Source organism: Xyrauchen texanus, chromosome 39 (genome assembly GCF_025860055.1).
Source record: "Xyrauchen texanus isolate HMW12.3.18 chromosome 39, RBS_HiC_50CHRs, whole genome shotgun sequence".
NCBI classification, from domain to species: Eukaryota; Metazoa; Chordata; class Actinopteri; order Cypriniformes; family Catostomidae; genus Xyrauchen; species Xyrauchen texanus.
In genome coordinates, this window is record NC_068314.1 from 15114377 (window position 1) to 15137050 (window position 22674).

Here is a 22674-nt window from a genome sequence, read left to right on the forward strand (position 1 = left end):
CCCTGCTCTCTCTTGAGAGCAATCACGACAGAAAAGTCCCCACACCTCAATTGCAGCGTGGTCATGCATCTTACATTACAACAAACATCAAAATACTTTGCTTTATCTAATTGTTCATAGGGAATAGCATCGTTCTGTCCTTACAAACTGTGGCTTGTTATTTTCTGGATGCTTCTGTAATTGAGCAGTGCTACACTCTGAAAGGGATTTTAAGTTTTAAAAATGAGAAAATAAAGCCAAACGTGTGGCCTAATGAATGTTTTATAGAAACACTAAATTATAATTGAATAGTTGCTATTGCATAGACTAACAAGTACATCTAACTAATCAATCAAGAAATCAAAATCCTGTGGCTTTTTACTTTCAAAAGCTGTATGATTTTCTCCTTGAGCACACATGGAGAAGCTTTGAAGAATGTTAAGATTGCTCTAATCCATTCAATGGAAGTAAATAGGGACCAGGGTCTGTCAAGCTAAAAAAGGACAACAAAAATCACTAAAACAGCAGTCTATATGACTCATGCACTATATTCCAAGTCTTCTAAACCCATTCTGTACTTGAGGAACAGACTGCAATTCAAGTTATTATTCTCTGAAAGTCTTGCTTGGAAAATGTTCCTGACAGCTGTGGTCATCATTCACTCATTGTAAGGAAAGGAGCAGCTTGGACATTCTAGTATAAATACTTTCAAGATCAAGTTCAAGAATGAATTTCTTTACTGATAAAATTGTATTTATGGAATTATGCAATCCTCTGTCACAGTACCTCAGAAAACAGTGTCTCATAATTTTCCTCACATGCAACTTCAATCCTTCACTGTCATAGGTCATAAAGAGCAAACAAACTTATAAAAACATCAAAAGCCACATGTTTGTTAGATCCAAAACCAACCAAGCTCTTAAAAGAGGTACTCCCTGTAATCTCAGAACCTCTTCTTAAAATTATGAACTCCTCGCTCTCCTTAGGACATGTCCCAATAATCTTTAAAATGGCAGTTATCAAACCACTTATTAAGAAGCCACAACTTGATCCTGGAGAACTGGCTAATTATAGACTGATTTTAAATCTCCCGTTTATGTCTAAAATACTAGAAAAGGCAGTATCCTCCCAAATATGTTCATTTCTACAATGAAATAGTATATATGAACAATTTCAGTCAGAATTTAGGCCAGAGACTGCACTTATCAGATTTACACATGACTTGCTCTTATCATCTGATCGTAGCTGCATTTCACTTCTAGTGCTTTCTTTGGATTACTTTTATGCAGCCTTTATATGCTTTTAGGGCATGATAGATAACACCATTCTCTTGAATAGGCTAGAGAATTATGTTGGCATTTGTAGACTTGCATTAGCATGGTTTAGGTCCTATTTAGTAGACTGCTACCACTTTATCTATGTAAATGAGGAATTGTCAAACCAAACATACGTAAAGTATGGAGTGCCACAGGGATCAGTTTTAGGGCCTCTGCTTTTCACCTTGTATATGCTTCCCCTGGGAGATATTATCAGGAATCATGGAATAAGTTTCCACCATTATGCCGACGATACAAAACTTTATATTTCTTCAAAACCTGATGAAATTTCACAATTCTCCAGAGTAGCAGAGTGCATCAATGAAATAAAAGATTGGATGGCCAGAAATTTCCTTCTACTCAATTCCTACAAAACAGAGGTACTAATTACTGGACCAATAACCTCTAAATATAAACAGCTAAAATATAATTTGTCTCTAGATGTCATCTTCAACAGCGAAGAACTTAGTTGTTATATTTGATACCAATCTGTTCTTTGAAAATCAAATTACTAATGTTTGTAGAACAGCATTCTTCCACCTCAGAAATATGGCTAATTTATGACACATGCTCTCTGTTGCTGATGCCGAAAAACTAATTAATGCGTTCATGACCTCAAGAATAGATTATTGTAATGCATTACTGGGAGGATGTCCAGAAAGATCAATAAATAAACTTCAATTGGTTCAAAATGCAGCAGCCAGAGTGCTGACAAGAACCAAGAAATATGATCATATTAGCCTCGTTTTATCATCTTTACATTGGCTACCTATTAGATTTCATATTAAATTTAAAATTCTGTTAACTACAGTCAAAGATTTGAATGGTCTAGCTCCACAGTACTTAAGTGATCTTCTACCACACTATATTCCAACACGTTCATTAAGATCGCAAAATTCTGGCCTGTTAATTGTTTCTAGAATATCAAAATCCACAAAAGGAGGTAGATCCTTTTCATATTTGACTCCTAAACTATGGAATAGTCTCCCTAACACTGTTCGAGATGCAGACACACTCACTCAGTTTTAGTCTAGACTAAAGATTCCTAATTTATCCTTCAACTCACAATTAAGCTGCTTTAGTTGGGTCTGCTGGAATCAGAAACAGTGATCATGATCTATAACTCTGCAATAAATTGAATGGCATCTATGCTAATATTATTCTATTTGTTTACCTGCCTCAACCTCAGGACTCCTATCCAGAGGTCACCAGAACTGGCTGAATCCAGCTCCATTCCTGCTTCGTGTTGCACTCCACTGCTATGTGTCTCTGAGTGATGATGACTAATAGCAGCCGGTGCCAGCCAAACATCACTTCAGTTTATTACAATGGACTTCAGAGGATGAACTGATGCCAACCTCAACCGTAAGACTTGGGATACTTTATATGCTTTTGCCTGAACATTGGCTTTAGGATAGACCTCACTGAAATTACCAGCCAAGTTGAACTGTGATGCACCTAATTGATCTCTGCCTGCATCACCTCAGTCTAATGATGGACTACACTCATACAATGAAATTCATAGACTATCAATTAATTGCCAACAAAACCCTTCATCATCAGCCAACTAACAAGAACAATTGCATCTATGTGAACTTCTGCAGTTAATCTAGGATGGACTTCAAAGACATTAGTCATTAATCTTACAGTTCATACAAAATCTGTGTTTAAACACTGACTTAGTTTAATAATTTTAAATTTTAAACCACAGTGAGTCTGGTTTCTCCCAAGGTTATTTTTCTCCATTAATCAACATCTTATGGAGTTTTGTGTTCCTTGCCACAGTCGCCTTCTGCTTGCTCACTGGGGTTATAAATAAAATGTTTATTTAATTACTTATATTTAAACACAATTCACAATCATATTTTATCAAACTACACAATGATGACTCATGGACATTACAGTTTTATTTTCTGTTAATGCATAATCTTCTGTAAAGCTGCTTTGAAATGATGTGTGTTGTGAAAGGCACTATACAAATAAATATGACTTGACTTGAAACAAGTCATACAGGTTGCTAAAATAGTAAAAAAAAAAAAGATTTGGTTGAACTATTCTTGAAATGGTGGTACAGGCTTTTTTTTGTTATGTACATTTTTCATTTAAGCAATAAGGTGTGGAAGGCTGTGCTATAATAAAATAATTTGGTCACAGACAAATGGCATTGTTAGGCATGATGAGCAGTAGAGTATATTTGCAATACAGCATGTCCCTGAGTGCTTTAAAAACGTCTAATAAAATTCCATGACTTTACAATTAATTTGTGATTACTGGATACACATTTTTTAAATGTTACAATAATTGCACTCACATAGAGCTTATGCAAACGTGAAGGGATAGCACACCCCAAAAATGAAAATTTCTCTCATCACTTGCTCATGCCATCCCAGATATGTATGACATTCTTTCTTCTGCAGAACACAAATTAAGATTTTCAGAAGAATATCTCTAGTACATAAAATGCAAGTGCATGGTGTCCAAAACTTTGAAGGCCCTAGAAGCATATAAAGGCAGCATAAAATTAAGAACAGAAACTTGAGAAACAGATAAATATTTAAGTCCTTTTTTACTATAAATTCTTCTTCCTGCCCAGTAGGTGGAGATACGAATGAAGAATGCAAATTGCAGAGAGAAAAAAAATAAAAAGAAGAATGTAGAACTAAAAGTGGACATTTAAAGACAAAAAGGACTTAAATATTTATCTTTTTCTCACTCACACCTATCATAACACTTCTGAAGATATGGATTTAACCACTGGAGTCGTATGCATTTCTTTTATGCTGCCTTTATATGCTTTTTGGAGCTTCAAAGTTCTGGCCACAATTCAGTTGCATTATGAAGACCTACAGAGCTGAAATATTTTTCTAATATTTTTTATTTTGTTCAGTAGAAAAAAGTCATATACATCTGGGTTGGCATGAGGATGAGTAAATTATGAGAAAAAGCAAATTTTTGGTAAACTATTCTTTTAAGACCTTTGCTGTGCCTCCCTGCGCCCAAAATCAAGTAATGTCACAGTATGTACTGTATTTGATAACGGATGCACTTCTCAGATGATAAAACAGTATGTTTTAAGTATGCATTATAGTAGGGAAGTATGTATATTCAGACATGGCCTCTGTGTCAAACAGCCTTTATCTTCAACTATATTCGTAATTTAACATCGCCTCTCCTTATTGCTTTATTTTAGCTCAGTTGAAACCTTGCATAGACCAATCAGCATCAAGGACTCAGAAGTATCCTTTTTATTTTTTACAGTATTACACAATAAGAGCACCGAATAGTGTGCACAGAAAGCATGTCATATTATCACAACTTTAATTTTCTCAGAGAAAATGTTAATAAAGCAAAATATAAAATGCTCAATAAAACCCAGTTAAAGGGTAAGTTCACCCCAAAATGTAAATTCTGTCATCATTTACTCCCCCTCATGTTGTTCCAAACACAAATGACTCCACCCATGGAACACAAAAGGAAATATTTGACAGAATGTTAGCCTCAGTCACTTTCATTGAATGGAAAAAAGAGGCAAGTAAAGTGAATGGATTCGGAGGCTGTCATTCTGCCAAACATCTCCTTTTGTCTTCCAAGGGAAAATGAAAGTCATATGGGTTTGGAATTACGTGAGATAATTCAGAGATTAAACAGAGATTAAAGACATCAATTACATTTGTTTTGCATAAACTATCCCTTTAAGACCAACAGCTCATTAAAGTTCACATTCACAAGAAAAAATAACAATCAACAATACAGCAACAAAAGTGAAAAAGACAACAAATCTAAGCAAGTTGAGCTTAAAATATAAGGCATACTGCTTAGCTTCCACAAGTAAAGAATGCTTTGCATTTTGATTTCTCTTGTCAGATTTCTACCCAAAGCTCAATTTCAGTCTGTGGTTTGAGGATGGATTGCAATACAGTAAAGTTGATGCTTCCTCTGATGCTACCGCCTGCAGCACAGGACAAATGCAGAATGAATGCCCATACTCAGCAGAAACCATACACCCTCAGCTAAATTCTGCCTTAACAATGCAAAAATCTGCACATCATACAAAACATCTGCTACCAAGTAATAAAACAATTGTATCTTGTTTTATTCACAACTATCAACAAAGAAATAAGGATCTTTATTTTTTATTTACTCTTATTTGTGTGTGAATGGGGCAGAAATGGACACAAGTAAAGCATTATAAAGATGTGTTTGAGTAAGTGACAGTGAGAAATTTTGGAGTTGTAGCTCCAGCAGTGTGACAAGTCTGTCTGTGTGTATCTCTGTCTGTTTCACTCAGCTGCTCTTGTGCTGCATTTCAATACACTCCTTCAGTTTGTCTTCTGTCAGTGTCAACCTCTGCTCCAAAATGGCCACCGTCTATAAAACAAGACACGAGAGAGTGATAAGACAGTCCCAAAATATAGGGAAGATCAGGGCTAGTTACACTAAAAAGTAAATTATGGTAAAGTCACACTTTTTCTCTCCAGTAAATATTTCTCAAGATACAAAAAGGTTTGTTGGCTCAACAACCATAAAGTATAAAAAAAATAGCATCTACTGGTTGAACTATTCTATAAAGAGTGGTATAGCTTTTTTGTTGTGCAGTTATCTAAATTTTTCATTTAAGCAATAAGGTGTTTAAGGCTTTGCCATAATATGAATTTGGTCACAAATAAAGGGCATTGTTAGGCATGATGAGAAGTAGAGTATATTCACAATACAGCATATTCCAGAGTGCCTTATAAAAGACCAATGAAATTCCTTGACTTTACCAGTACTTTGTGATTACTGGATAAGAATGTTTTAAATGTTAATAGTTCACCCAAAAATGAAAATGATTTAATCATTCGCTCATCCTCATGCCATCTCAGAAAAGTATGACTTACTTTCTTCTGCAGAACACAAACAAAGATTTTCAGGAGAATATTTCAGCTCTGTTGGTCCATACAATGCATGTGCATGGTGACCAAAACTTTGAAGGCCCTAAAAGCATATAAAGGCTGCATAAAAGTAATTAATATGACTCCAGTGGTTTAAACCATAATTTTAGAAGCTATATGATAGATGTGGGTGAGAAACAGATCAATATTTAAGTCCTTTATTACTATAAATTCTTCTCCCTTCCCAGTAGGTGGCAATATACACGAAGAATGTAAATTGGCGAAAAAACAAAAGAAGAAGTGTATCTTGTTTTATTTACAACTATCAACAAAGAAATGAGGATATTTATTTTTTTGCACATATTTATTTAAATTTTAAGTTATACTTAATTTTTTATTAATGTGTACAATAAAAAATATACATTTTAAGGTGAACTTAGAGAGTTACATCAAGTAAATGAATAGTCATGAGTTCATAGAAAGAGAGCAAGGTTAGCTGCATGACAGCACAAATAATAATCTAGTGAAAAGATAGTGAGGGTACACAAGGATTAAGTAGGGAGTGCAATCAGAGTGGAACAGGTGTAGCTAGCACATTAATCAGTGGCATGATCAGCACCTCTCTGGGAACGATCAACGTTCCCATGAAAACACTATCATGGCTCCGTCTGCGAGACATGAGGGAGAGAGAAAACCAAAACAACAGAATAAAACGGCAAACTCACCAGAGCCGTGACAAAATATAAACTATTCGTTGCTAAGTCTTATTCATGTGACATATTTTTAAGTAAATAAAGTTGAATGAACTGATATATTTGTGTACATCTAACAAAGGTTTTCTAGTTGTGATGACAAAAAAGACCATGTGTTGAATTTATATAAAAAACATTTATACAAATATGCTACGTATATATTTTTTGTAAATCCAAAACATATATTTGAAAAAAAAAAATCTATTTCTGTATCACCACAAACCTTAAAGTCTTTATGTTCCATGGACCCAAAAAGTTTAAAAGGGTTTGAAATGACAATTTCTATTTATAGGTGAACAACTCTTTTAATAAATTATCAACCACTGGAACATAACAGTGACTGCAGAAACAACACATTATAAAATAATGAAAATGAAAAAGAAAGAGTGAAGAACCAATTGAAAACAAAACGTATTGATATCTCAAGAAAATAAAGGATGGAGAAAGAGTTAGGCAGACAGACAGATTCAGGCGTGGGAGGGAATCATAATCCATAGTCACAAAAATGCATGAATGCATCTATTTTGGCCAGCCCCAAACAGATGTGCTGTTCTCCTCGTAGACAAACCCGCTGATTATGTGGGGTGGAATACAAGCCCCCTTGCTCATGGCACGAGACTGAAACCAAACACCACATCCTCTATGTAGGGCGGAAGCACAGACAGACCCCCTCAAGAAAGCGCCCTTCTCTGTGCACTTCTAAGGATAAGATGAGGGAATGGAGGCAGGATGTCTTGTGCCAGGGTAAACATGGCGTAGTGTGCCTATCATGAGGGCACAGGCAAGGAACACACTGACCTTAATGTAGTGTGGCAGGTGGGCTGAAGCCCTTGCATTCACAAAAGCACATCTGTTGTTGGAGCGCTAACAGCGTGTCCTGAAAACAAGCTTCCTGGGAGAAATGTGCAGTAATCATTTGCTTCTTTGCTCTTGTAGTACTCAGTCAGTTAGAAAGCTAATAGCACATAAGTAGATTTGACATAATTTTACTAAACCTACAGTATTTTTGTCGTATTTTGTTACAAAAATGCAGTGGGTCCCAAATGTTTTAGACCACTATTGAAAATGCTTCTATTTTTCTTTTTATTATTATTATTATTACAAATTATATTATAGGCATAACAATTTGTGTGAAAATATATATTTTTTTGTATTTTGCTTTAAGAGTGTAATTTTTTCACATGTTAAAATTAGTCCTGTCGATTAAGTGTGATTCATTTGATGAAAATAGCAAGTAAAAAAAAAATAAAAAATTAATGTCCCTTGACTGTACATAACATAATTTTGGAGCAATTCAAGCTTGAAGTAACACCTTGACGTTTTTGTGAATCCGGGGCAGTAGGGGGCAGCAGCGCAGTAAGTATTATCTCAGTAATAATTGAAACATGCGATTAATAGCAATAAAAGTGTAATTACAATTAAAATTTTAACAATTTGGCCCTGTAGCACAACATTAAATATCAAAACATTGCTCTGGCTGGTTGAGAATCTTGAAGGAATAGTAATAGAAAATTTAAATTCTCTAATAATTTACTCAACCTCATGCCATCCGAGGTGTGTATGACTGTCTTTCTTTAGCAGAATACAAATTAAGATTTTTAAAAGAATATTTCAGCTCTGTAGGCCCATAAAATGTTCACTTCTGGCTAGCTCGTTGAGGGTGTGGAGTTCAAATTGCCTCTCAAAGTGCGTAAACCTACTCTGAATAGATATTCATATGTAGATCCCTTTTTAGCAGCTGTTTCTATGGACCTCGATACTTTTTCATTCTGAGCAAGGAGCTCAGTCTGAGGCATCTCCTCCACTCACTCACTTGCATTCAAACCAATTCAAACAGCTTTCCTTGTTCACCATTCCAAGATGGCGGCGCAGTTGACGTATTCAAACCAGCCGAATGAGGCATCTATGTATGTTCCTCTTTTGAAAATGAAACAGCGCTTCTGAATTTTTTCCACTTTCACGCGTAAGTTGTCATGTGAACTTGCCAACGCGCTTGACCTCGACCCTTGTGAATTTTTAGTAAAAGTTTTGAATATTGATCTATTTCTTACACAAAGCATTTCGCTTCAGAAGACATCCATTTATCCACGAAGTCGAATGGATTAATTTTATGATGGCTATATGTGCTTGCTAGAGCTTCAAACATTTGTCTCTCATTCATTTGCATTTTATGAACCTACAGAGTTGAAATATTCTTCTAAAATCTTCATGTGTGTTCTGAAGAAGAATGAAAGTCATACACATCTGGGAAATTATGAGAGAATTTTCCATTTACAAGCTCGACACTGCAACATTGACGACTATGGCGTGAAATTGGGGCAGTACCATCACTTTGATCGATCAATTACATAATCACCTGATTGAGATTATTAGCTCTAACAGTGGTCATTTAAGACAACAGACAACATTTATTGTGTGCTTTAAAAGTAATTAAAAAAAGGGAATTTTAAGCAAATAGAGAAATGCCATAAACAGGGTATTTTTGTGTTATATTTTCCAATGCCGGCGTTCCAATGCGAGCACTTCGAACAAACTTGACAATCTCACTGACCTGCACCACGGACTGCATTCAGAGCAGCTCCTGAAGAGTGCATAAAGTTTAAAATATTTTTATTTTTTTTGGTGAGCCCAAAACACTCTGGTTTTACTTTAACGTTAAAATGTGTGCAACGGCAAATGTTCTTGGACCTCGTTTATACCATTATGATGCATTCTGGGTGGCCAAATCACAAATGGACAGTGCAATACATTTGTAAACCGGGTCAAAACTGTTTGTGAATGTATAGTTGAAACCATATATAGGTGGTCAAAAACGTGCATGGCCACTTTGCATTTGTGGTGTGAAAATCTTATCCTTTCTGATGCGTCAAGTTCTTAAATTTGCTTTGTTATGTGCTGCTTTAATAGGAAATATCAGTCCATTCTGACATTTTGAAAAAAATAATTATTTATACAGTTGAGTGCACAAGTTTGCACCCCGCTTGCAGAATATGCGAGATGTTCATCATTTAAAAAAAGAGGAATCATAAAAAATTGCATTTCGTTTTTTATTTAGTACTGCCCTGATTAAGCCATTTTAAATAACAGATTTTTACATATATTTCATAAGACAAATAATTGTTAATAAATACATTTTCAAAAAGTTTACATTCCCTTGATTCTTAGTATGGTGTTACTTCCTCGATGATCAATGACTTCTTTTGTGATAGTTGGGTATGAGTCACTGCTTTGTCCTGAGCAGTAAAGCTGCACACTGTTCTTCAAAAAAATCCTCCAGGTGTTTCCCAGCATCTTATGCACATTTGAGTTCTTTTTAGCAGTGGCTACATGATGCTGAGATCCAACCTTTGGCACTTAGGACAATTGAGGGACATATACACAACTATTACAAAAGATGCAAACATTTTGATGATTGCTCAAGAAGGTAAAACCCTACATTAAGAACCAATGGGATGTTAATGTTTGAACGGTAGGATTTGTGTTAATTGTATTATTATTATCTGTTATGTGGTTTCTGAAGGGCAAAAAAATGTATAAAAAAATAAATATATACAGGTATATATATTTGTATAAATTGTGAAAGGGGTGTGTAACATTGAGACAAAAAGGGATGCAAAAATTTGCCCTCAACTATTTATACAGTATATATCATGAGCATTATTTTGGAGATGGTCCCCTTTGCTGCTTCTAACAGGTGTTGGGTGGGATCTTCCACATCCACCTTGACAAACCATTTCTGTATAGATTTCCTGTTGTGTCTGGGAACACTGTCATAATGAAACAGGAAAGGGCCCTCGTCAAACTGTTGCCACACATTTTAAAGCACAGAATTGTCTAGAATGTTCTGAAAAACAGTCCCATTCCATTATTGTTTCTCCACCAAACACTGGCACGATGCATTTAAGCAGGTAATGTTCTTCTTGGCGCCAACCAAACCCAGATTTGTCCGTCAGACTGCCAGATGGTGAAGAATGATTCATCACTCCAAAGAACGTGTTCCCATTCCATTCGATTGTAACGGCAGCAAGCAATAAAACACTCCAGCCAACGCTCAGCTTTGCAAACAGTGATCCTAGGCTTGTGTCAGCACGACCAACGACACGATTTCATAAAGCTCCAGAGGAACAGTTCTTGTGTTGATGTTGCCTCAATTACAGTGTGGATCTGTTATTGAGTGTTGCAACCAAGGACAGCCAATATTTCATGCAAAGCGGTTTAGCATTTCTGAAAGCTTGTGCAACCTACCACTTGATGACTGTGCTTTGTTGTTTAGAGTTATTTCCATTTAGCAACAGCAGCAATTTGTTGACTACTACAAACCTATCAGGGCAGAAATCTGATGTACTCAATTCGGGCTCGTAGTATGAGATTATGCTATACCATATATTTAGCAAAAAGTCCATGCAGAAAACCACTCTGAAACTGCGACTGTCACAGACAGTGTTCATTTTTACAGTTTATTTTAGTCTTTAAACCGTAACAGAACTAACTTAAACAAATATACCAAAATTTTGGACATTGTATAAACATTTAACTATTTAAACATGGATCAAACACATGATTTATCAACAAACAACAAGAAAAAAAAACTGTATGATAAACGTGATATCCTGAAAATACTTATTGTATACTAAATTAAGTATTGTATACTGAAGTACACTACAGTATTAGCTACCTTTTTTAGAAGTTACTGTGTTGTGGATTTAGAGACTATTCAGTGTTATAGACCGTTTAGGATATTGCATTTGCCTACATATGTTTCGCACTTTACAAAAATAGCATATTCAAAAAGCAAATTATACATTCTGACTTGTGCATAACTTAATTCAAGTTAACCTGTTCATTTGTTCCATTGTCTGTGCAGATGTACTGTAAGTTGTAATATTACATTTATGTTGCGAATATAGCAGATTAATCTGCTTTATAGGATGCGTTTGAGAGAGGTAATTAACCCAATTCCACAACGAATTAGGCTATTTGAATCAATTATTCCTAGATTTTTCTTTAAAGAAAAAACATAAACATTGTTAGGACATTGTAAAAAATCTTGCAGTATTATTCTTTTCTCTTAATATTTTCGTCAACAATATGTTCTAATTAAAATCGTATGATTATTGTCATGATGCAACTTTTTCGTCTTGTCTTCGTTATCGTTGACGAAATCCAAAAACCCTTCACCAACAAACATTTTCATCAGTTATTTAATTGACGAAATTAACACTGGTCATAGACGAGATCATTAGAAAAAACTCAAACTGTGATATAATATTTTGGTCACATCACCCCCACCCCATACTGACTCGCTGAAAATGTTGCATTTTATCAAAGTGACTGAATTCTTAGGTAGGGGCCACTTTAGTGAAATTATTTACAAAAACTGCATATCTCAAACTGTTTTGATCAACCACATTCTTTGTAACAACCCAAAGAAAAGGCACCATGGAGGACTGCATGTTTGAAAGACAGTTGTAAAAACAAAGAGGTTACAAAACAATATTCAAGGGTTCGGGTGTCCCAATTTCCACTGTTGTTTCAATTATGAGGAAGTGGAAGCTTCATCAAACCATCCAAACACTGCCAAGAAAAGATCAACCCTCAAAACTCTCCACACACACAAAAGGACACTTGTTATAGAAGCAATCACTGTGAAGCAGATGCAGAGTTCAGTCGATGAGAATGGAGTAAAAGTGACTCAAAAGTGTCAACCTGATCAAGAGCTCTAGACAATTGTGGTCTATGAGAGGGAGGCAAAAAATATGCTTTTACTAAGAGTATCATCCAATTACAGAAATTAGATTTGCGATGTCAATGGCAGTGGGGCCCTTAACAGCATTTGAAATGAAAAAAAAAAAAAAGGAAATCGGTGAATAAATGATAACAGAAATGTATCAGCACTGTCAATTTAATATGTTAATGCAAACAATCATACCATCAGCTCCACATATAAATGAAAAATAAGGAAATGTTTTTACAAATTCTGCAGTCAGCCCATATTCTACCACAACAAACTACACTTAAAGAGAGCAGGAAGCAAAATCGTTAGGAGCAGTTCACAAAGAACATCGGTTTTGCACAACAGAATGGAACAAAACACAAGTCTCTAAAGATGAGTTTTTCAAGGTTAAACTATTTGACCCTGCATCTTAAAAAACCACAAGACATGCACAACATCAAAAGACATGTAGACAAAATAGTATATCATACAGATCACAAAGAACACATTCCGTGTGACCGGCCCTTAATTCTACCTTGGACCGATATTAACTATATGTAAGTGATAACAGACTTGCAAACTCACAAGAGGTGAAAAAGGTGACATGTTTCCAAATTAAAACCATGTGGGGGGTCTGGAGGCACCCATCCACGACAATAAGAACATTTTTGTGATTTTAACATGTAAACGAAGCATTCTGGTGCACTCTGACAAGAAAATAAAGGGAAAAGACAACATCTGCTTCAAGTAAAAAAATACATTTATTGACACCACTTCACTTGAACTTTTTGGCACACCAGCCACAACTTGCTGGTCACATTTTTTAAAATGTATTTATTCAGTCTTTTGGCTTGCACAAGTCTTTCAAGTGCCCGTTTTCGCTGCTTAGCAATGTGCCTTCCTCTTTTTTCTTCCTCTTCAAGCCTTTTTTCTGCAGCACTTGTAGATGGCTGGCAGTCAAACTCCATCCTCCTCTCTCAGACTCTGAGCAACTTCTTTTGTCACTGGGCCTTGTCTCTTGTTCCTGCCGAATTGATGTCGCTGCACAGCCTCCTTTCTACTGCCCCAAACTTAACACCATCCCTACTGAACATCTTTATGGCACTCTGCTTCCTGGACTGCAAAGTGTATTTCACAGTCTGGATGGCACTAAATGTAGCAATGTTCATGCTGGTGCTTCTGGGGTCTATGATTTCGCTCATCAGATTGAAAGACGATTCCACCAAGGGGCATTGGAAGATGGACATGGCAGCTTGGTACAGGTCTGGATATTTTCCTGTTTCAAAGACAGAGACCCACCATGTCACAACTTCATCTTCCTCTTTGAAAGTGGGCAGGGTCTGGTCCACACTACACTGAATTGGTGATACTCCTGGTGAGAATCAGCATCAGGTGGGAGTGAGTGACTCATCATTTCTGTGAGCATCTTCAGTTCAAACCCAGTCTGAGAGTGCCCGCTCACAACTGGATCCATGGCAGACAAACACTGCAGGGTCTTGCTCTGCAAAGGCAGCTTTTTCTGCAGGTATTTGGCACATGTAGTGTATGCCCTGAAGACATGTTGAAGCAATGGCTTCAGCAGCTGAAACAGAGATCAACAACAAGCACACATATAATCATACAAACCTAGTAGAGTTTCCAAATTAATCATTCTATTTACTCATAGGGTGTTGTGGAAGTGCCACTCTGAATAGATTAGCATCCCATCCCACATACATCTTTTTCACTGGTAGCAGTTTGCCATCAAAGTCCAGAGTAGCCAGAGCTTTGGGTATTGGGTTCAGACTGAACAAAGCAGGTAATAGGATTCACTTAGCATCATCTCAATTTGAAAAAGCATAAAAGAAAATGTCCAATGACCCTGTGCTCAAAGAAAGTGTTCTCAGTAAATGTTAGAAATGAGATTGCTATAATTTATTTTCTGGAGCCAGCCACCAGATAATTGTTAAAGTTTTATCATTATAATCCAATTGTCATAATTTGGGATTTTAAAACATATCAGATGGCTTCAGGTCTCCTTTTTCATCATCATAAAATTTTCTTAAGGCTGACCCCAACTGCATCAGTCAACTTTAAATAATCCACCAGAGCCGGTGTTTCGGTTTAAAGCCAAGACTCCAGTGCGCTTGCTGATCGGAAAATACTAGAGACGTCCTCTGCCCCACATGACACCTGCTGTAGCGGCAGCTAATTATATGATATATGACCAAAGTGAAGCCAATATGCAATTATTAAACACCCAAATTATTCATGGTATCTGCAGGTTCGAAGGAATTAAATTTAAGACTTTTTAAGGCCAAATAAAATAAAAATTTAAGACCACTTTCGTAATAATAAAAACACATTAATTAATTAGCTGGTAAATACAAAACCACTGAGGCTACTTGAATGTCTCTGGATGTTTTTTATATATATTGTGCATTTATGTATTAATAAGTTAATACAACATTAAAACTGAATGAATTCAATATGAATGCATGTAGCCTTATGTATGTAGCCTATATTGTGACCCTTCTTTTTAGTCACTAGTTTTCTAGCAAGACATGACGCATTAGACCAGTATGCTGGCAACGTCACCGCTTATGTCAAACATGGAAGTGGTGGCAAAACCATGTGTAAAAAGTAAACATTTATCAGATTACACTGTTGAAAAATTATTCAGAGGGCTCTAGTTAACTGCTGTGGCTTCAAGATCATCAACAGAGCTGACTGGACTGAGGAGATAATTTCAACTCACAACTTAGCAGCATACATTTATAGCAAATATGATTACATGTTCGTTATTAACTAATTGAATTATAGTAATTGTATTGCTAAGAATATGTTTGTATTTATGATGGTTTTGTCATACTTTCGTTTAATCATCTAATCTGTCAAATCTATCAACAGTCAGCGGGCTTTCTGCCAGCACTTACTGTGCATGCAGAGACATTTTTAGATTGGTCTATAGAATTTATTCACAGTAGCGCCATGTTTGATTTTTAATGGGAATGGAAACAAGGCTGTGAGCGATAGACTTACCATCTCTTCAATGGCATGCATGGTGTAAATCTGTAAAAAGCTCCAATATCCCATCTGATTTTCCACAACTCATGTTGTCTGGAGTTTTTTGTCTACTAGTGTCCTTGAAAAGATATTTTTCCAATATTTTGTACACAGAACAATCCAAAAACACTTCTCATCGAAAAGACTATGTCTATCCCACACAGCCTTGTTGTCGTCGTCATTAAAAATATACCGCTGCTGTGAATAAGGTCTAGCATGTGCTGAATAACATTTATATTTTTTATCTTGGCAGATACCTTTAACAGGTAGTTAAAGGGCAGTTCATTTAAAAATGCAATTTCTGTCATCACTGGTCACCATTGAGTCTGTATGGATTTTTCTCTGCCATGGAACAAAAAAGGAGATGTTAAGCAAAACATTTAGTCTCAGTCACTATCTTGTTTTTCATTCATTGTAAGTGAATGGTGACTGAAACTCCCTAATATCTCCTGATATCCATTGAACTAAGTCATACAGGTTCGCAACAGCATGAAGGCAAGTGATGACAATTACAATTTTTTTGTGAAATAACTAATAACGCTAATAAAAACTCATCAGTTACCTTAAAAATGGCCGTTTAAAGTTGACAAGATGTACTGAAAATGTTAACAGATTAAATTATGAAATAGAAGTAGAGGGAGAGACCCTGTGCTGCTGCTTTCCCCCTGATTGGTCTGAATAACTGGCAGCATCATGCAGGCTGCTCTGTCTTTTCTGTCCATGCGCGGTCTGTGTCCACTTTGCTCCAAAATATTTTTACTGCGTGAGAAAAGGGACGTGTGGCATGAGAACAGTGTTAATTGCGCTTGGCAGCCCTATATCTAGAGAGGTATATGAGAGATATAACATGTGTAACTCTGAAGCGTAGAGTAGTTCTGTTAGCTTTACAATTTTTGTCAAAGGTAGAGTAAAATAAGGAAGATCGCTACAACCTTGCGCGTTTGCAAATTGTAATGTTGACCGCTTTGTCGATTATAAGCAGGAGCGACAGTGTTAGAGACGCAAAATAATTCCATTTGCATTTCAGATTAACAGGTTTATTAAGGTTTATACATGTGTAACATCATAAGTTCAGTACACATGCGCTTCCCTGCACGCGCTCACACTAAACTCAAGCGTCAGCTGCTTAATGACGGATGCACGAGAGAGAGAGAGAGAGAGAGAGAGAGAGAGAGAGAGAGAGAGAGAGAGAGAGAGAGAGAGAGAGAGAGAGAGAGAGAGAGAGAGAGATGATTTTGACTTGCGCAGATTCTACTGTTTTAAGTGTTTCCTCTATTCAAGCTTTAAGATATTTAAGACTTTTTAAAACCCTGGATACCCTGTTATTGTTTCATGACTTTGAAACATAAAACTGAAGAAAAAATGCTTCACTACTTTGACATATCTAAATTGACTACATTAGCAAACAAGCACACTTATCTTACTAACCAACAAATAACTTGATTTGGCAAGTTAACGTTACTGTAGCAACAAGTTACCTAAGGTTAAGTTAGTTAAAAAGCATTTAATCATTGGCAGCAAACTTACCTCAGAATTGTAGTACCGCGAAAAGTTGTCTTGATCCATAGAAAATAAGACGATGCCATTATCTTGATTCTGATTGGCCAAAAGTGTTGAGGCGCTGCACCAAAGGTTTTATTGAGAAAAGGGTTGGGAAAGCTCTAGATATGTCTATGGTCTCACTCCAGTCTAAGGGAAATCAGTCAATTTCCGATTGTTGTGAGGTTTTTAGTGCTTGCCATTTCAATCCCCCCCCAAAAAAAGAAACTTTTTTGGGTCTACACGATTCAAATAAATGACATTTATTTTATTTAAAACAGCGAATTTCACCGAAAAGTGACTAGTTTGCAGGTATGGGATAAGCTTATGTACACTGAAATGGAAATTAAAAAGTCATTTTTTGTAATATCTTTTGCTTTACTCATCTGCCTCAATGAAAATAAATGGGTACTGTGGTTGTCAGTCACGGACATTCAGTCTAAAATCTCATTTAGTGTTCCACACAAGAAATACAGTCATAAGGGTTTGGAACAACATGAGGGTAGGTAAATATTGACAGAATATTCATTTTTGGGTCATCTATTCCTTTAAAACTTGCAAGACAAGTCATTACTGAATAGTGTGTAGATACACATTTGAGTTTTGCTATAATAAATGGTACAAAAATACATTAAAATATGAAAGAATTGTTAAGTTCAAGTTTGGCGAACTCTGACCTGCGATACCTGGATGACGTTTGACCAACAGATGCTTGAAACATCACACACTGACCTCTTGGCTCAATACAAAAGTCACATATTCAAAAAATGTGTGTTTGTATTGTTGCTGTAAAGTTAGTAGACCATATATTATACAATTTTGCCCTCATGCATGACATCCTACCCTGGTTCATTGCAGTTATAGTTCAAAATAGTTATGACATTTTTAAGGAGATGTTAGACTGAATGTCCGGGACTGAAAGCCTCAGTACCAATGTATTTTCATTATATGAAAGGGAGCAGGGAGATGGCAAAACCCCCAAAATGGACATAATCAGGTGAGTCACCGTGCAAGCTGATCACCTTGGAATAAGAATGAAAATGTAGGTGGGTCTGTAAAACAAGTACTACAATGTGTCATTTTAAAAAAATGATGCATTATAGTAAAAACATTTTATATCATATAGCAGTGTGTGAGTAATAGAGCGGGGGGAAAAAGGTATTTAGAAAGTCATAATCAGACATTGTACTTGTGATTTGTGTGAAAATGAATAAAGTGCACAATTGCTGTAACGCCTTTACTGTAAATTTCACCAGATAACAACGGCAAAATGTAAAACGCAGCATGTAAAACTCAGTTTGAAAAAAAATATATATAGAGCAATGTTCACTGAGAATAGATATCACATTTAAGAGCACTTTGAACTATTGGCTTTGGGGTGAACAACACCGCACACAGAACAGAAACCGAAAATCCAATAAAAGGCATTCCTTGTTATTTTTTACACAAGTATATTTAAAGGATTTAATTTTAATTCTGTCTTGTCAACTGTCAATTGCTGTTTTTGAGAACTTGTGATCCAGTAACAGATCTGACTACAAACTTGAGTGTTTTGAGTCTTCTGCATGTTTTTATATAGTTTTGAATCAGTTTACAGTAACAGGGCAAATCCTTGCCATGCTATTAATGGCTGTGGAGTTATATTTTATCATTCTTTCACAACACTCTAGTGTTTTGAATCTTCTCTCGATCCGCCCTTCAGCAAAGCACTCTTCTACAGTACAAGGATGTACTTGATGTGCAGCTCTGGGATAGGGCAACCCGAGGATGACCCCCCCGCTCCAAAGCACATACGATTTCGAATGTGGGCGAGACTGGGGCTGATGCTCAGTAAACAGGCTTCCTGAGCCGGCCTCCTGGGGCCTGGGAGGCAGAGCTCAATAACATCTGCTGGTATTTCATGCTAGAAGGAATGGTTTTGCATTTCCTTCCCCTGCAAGTGTGCTTTTCCAATCAATATGAGTAAAAGCCTATCAGGCCCATCTGAAATTGCTGGGCAGCACTAGACTCTCCTGCAACACAGCACTGAAGGTCACTGGAGTTAGCGTAGGTAAAAGCGTAATAATAATAATAATAATAATAGTACAATACACAAGACTTACATGTTAACAGGAGCAGTATTTAAAATGTTGCTGCTGCTGATGTGTGTATTTTGAGTAGAAAACACTGCACTGAAAACACTTTTAAGTATACTGATTAAAGGACTGAAACCAGTTTTCTATAAATAATGAGATACTTAGCATTAACCTATTAATGTTTAGACTGATGTAGTGCAGATGAAAATAATTTCTAAACAAGGCTATCTGGAATTGTTTTCTGCCATGCAAGAATACAATTCAGTAAATCAAAATCAGTTAATCTAAAATAGATGCACTTTTACAGAATAAAACAGCAACTACCTATAAAAACTTTTTCATTTACCCTGTAAAACCTATATTAACGGTCTATTAAACCCTATCCAGGTTAGATCGAGCTCTATTTTTGTTTCATTGGCGGCTCTGTTGCCCACACAACCCAGCTGTGGCTTTTGTTTATTTTTTGTAATGAGTCTTGGGCATTCAGTTTGGTGGCTAGCACACCCGTTGACTGATGGTAATGACATTTGGGCTCACTTTAATAAGTTGAACATTTAAAATGGTTCTTAATGTTACCAATCCTGTGAGCTTTATTTCCCATAATAACATTTATAATCTGCAGTAATCCTGGGCTGTGAGTGTATGAAAGTGTGTAGCTTAACACTTTTCCCCCTGTTTCAGGTTCAAATGTGAATTATTCATCAACTCCAAGTAACTGGATACAGTGTTTTCTTGTAAGGATCCTTTACCCAGAGCTCATAGTATGCACCAGAAATAATACACTGTATTAGTGGATTCAGAAAATACAATGGATGTTAGAAATGTGAGAATAAATGTAAAAAAATTCACCCAAAAATGAAAATGATCTCAGCATTTACTCACCCTCATGCCATTACAGATGATGTGTTTGACTTTCTTCCATCTAAACACAAAGATTTTTGGAAGAACATCTCAGCTCTGTTGGTCCATTCAATGCAAGTGAATGGTGGCCAGAAGTCTGAAGGTCCAAAAATTACAAAGTCAACAAAAAGATCTATATTTGCATTCTTTGTGTGTATTGCCACCTACTGTTTGGGAATTTAACCACTGGAGTGTAATGGATTACTTTTATGCTGCCTTTATGTCTCTTTTGGGCCTTCAGAGTTCTGGTCACCATTCACTGGCATTGAATGGACCAACAGAGCCGAGACATCCTTCTAAAATTTTTCGTTTGAGATCAGCAGAAGAAAGAAAGACACATCTAGGATGGCATTACGGCAAGTAAATTATGAGAGATTTTTATTTTTGGGTGAACTATCCCTTTAAGATCAAATAAAGGGCAGAGGAGATATGGTATGTCATCTGGTGGCACATTTGGTTTAAATACCTATTGCTAGGCTACTGTAGGGTGAAAATGAAATGTTAACATTTTTGTGCTTATGGGTAGTGGACACGTAACGTGTCCATGGACATTTTATGTGAATCAACATCAAGATTTTTTGAGGGTTTAAGGGACAATGTGTTATTTAGGTCTGTGAATGATTACCATTTCTTTTAAATGTTTTCTCTATTTTTAAATCACCTTTTTTTTTGACTTCACTAGTTCATTTTAAATGGGCCTGTGGTGACACATTATTATTTTTTAAGTACAAATATAAAGTACATGTATTCAATGTAGATTCTCAATTTGTGATCTCAAGAGTTGGAGACACAGAAAAAAACACCACTGTCATAAAATGTTTATCACAGGCCAAACTATTTCTGCTACTAAAGTACTTCTGACTTGTGTTTTCAAAGTCTTGTGGCTCAAGATCTTTTGTACTGAATAGTAAAAGGTGAAAAACTACTAAATGTGGGTTTCTGAAATGGTCGGTGATCAAACTGGTACTCATTATCTCAACACTATGTTGCAGTCCCTGAAAATATTGTCACAAATCAGGATTGCACAACATTGCACTCTAACTGATTTATAACTACATCAATCAGCTAACATAAACAATACATGCCATCATTAAGGGCTTTTCCATGATTGGCCGAACAGTTCTTGTTTGTTCCTTGTTTTCTTCCACTGTGGTTCTGCAAAATCAGGATTAGAATGGACTGAGCTGAGCAAGTGACCAGTCGTAAGTCACCAAGTCACTACAGGCATTCCACCAGCAAGGTTCTCTCTCCTGAGTACAGTTAGCTATCCATGCTGAGAAATCTGGGACTGGAAATATTTTCCAATTGTGGAAAAGCTCTTAGTTTGTCATTTCTGAGAAAATTTGACTTTTTAAAAGTTTTTAAGAAGTAGTTCTGATGAACTACATTGAAAGCCGTTGTAACGTTATCTTTAATCATATTATTGTTGCCACCGAAATGGGACCTTTCGACTTTGGTCAAATTCAAAATGATTAAAAGAGTATGTATTAAGTGTAGTAACTTTACTATTAAGGTAAAAACATGATTTATATATGGTTCTAATATGCACAGGATGATTTGTGGTGGTCTGATTGAAACGGAGATTACACAGTTAATACTCTAGACAGTCTTTAAAACACCTGTAGGCTTTTAATGAACTAATTAATTGAAATTTGCATTAAATAGGAAATAGAAGTTCATAAGCAGTGAACGATGATACATAGGCTTTCTCTCTAGTTATGTTTTGTTGAATCAGACCGCAGCTTTTGCCAGCCTCACACTAGCTGATTTTTCCTCCGATTTTCAGTCATTAGTTAATGGCTCTAACAACTGAAAAAGCTCATTTTTTTATTATTATTTATAAATAAATAAAAAATTAGTTGCTTCTTTTAGTAGGTTCTTGTCGTCTCATAAAGTGACCAATAATCTTGTTCTCACACTGAAAAATCCGATAAGATATTATGCTCTGATCTGAACGCTTTAATCAACGAACACACGCAGCCAAATCACAAATTCTGATAGTAATCCATTATGATAGCGGGGTTCTCCAAAACTTAAAATCAGAAAATGGAGGCAGAACAATATGTTAATAAAACATAATTAATTTCTCAATGAAAGATGCAAATGGATATATGCTTTTGATGGCAATACTAGAAAGGACATAACATCCTAATTCAGACTCTTACATTTGTTTATGTTCGTGTGGCACACCTGTTGTTATTTAGGCTAGCTCCATATGACAGGGAATCAGGGAGAAAGTCAGTGTCTGTCAACTCAAATCCATTCTTCCGACTAAAGAGTGCGAGATCTCAGCAAACAGTAGGTGTGACACCCTCTGCCAAAATTGAGTTGTTTGGTGTTGGCTAGTGAGACGCCGGATTAACTGGATCAAGTGGTTTTTCATTACGGATAAAGGTTGAGTGAACAGAAAACAGACTTCTTTTACCACCTTCAGTGGAACTGTAGGCCAAGGCAGATGGCAATGTTTGCATGAAGGTAAAGGCT

General features: G+C 36.1%; 1 protein-coding gene across 1 annotated transcript in view; it reads right to left on the reverse strand.

The window, feature by feature from the left end:
- Positions 1-4540: 4540 nt before the first annotated feature.
- Positions 4541-22674, reverse strand: part of poc1a (POC1 centriolar protein A) — a 105585-nt gene continuing 87451 nt past the window's right edge. The window contains exon 11 of the mRNA XM_052110896.1: positions 4541-5663. Coding sequence (XP_051966856.1) covers positions 5580-5663 — 84 coding nt within the window. The 3' untranslated portion in view covers positions 4541-5579. The remainder of the gene's footprint in view (positions 5664-22674) is intronic.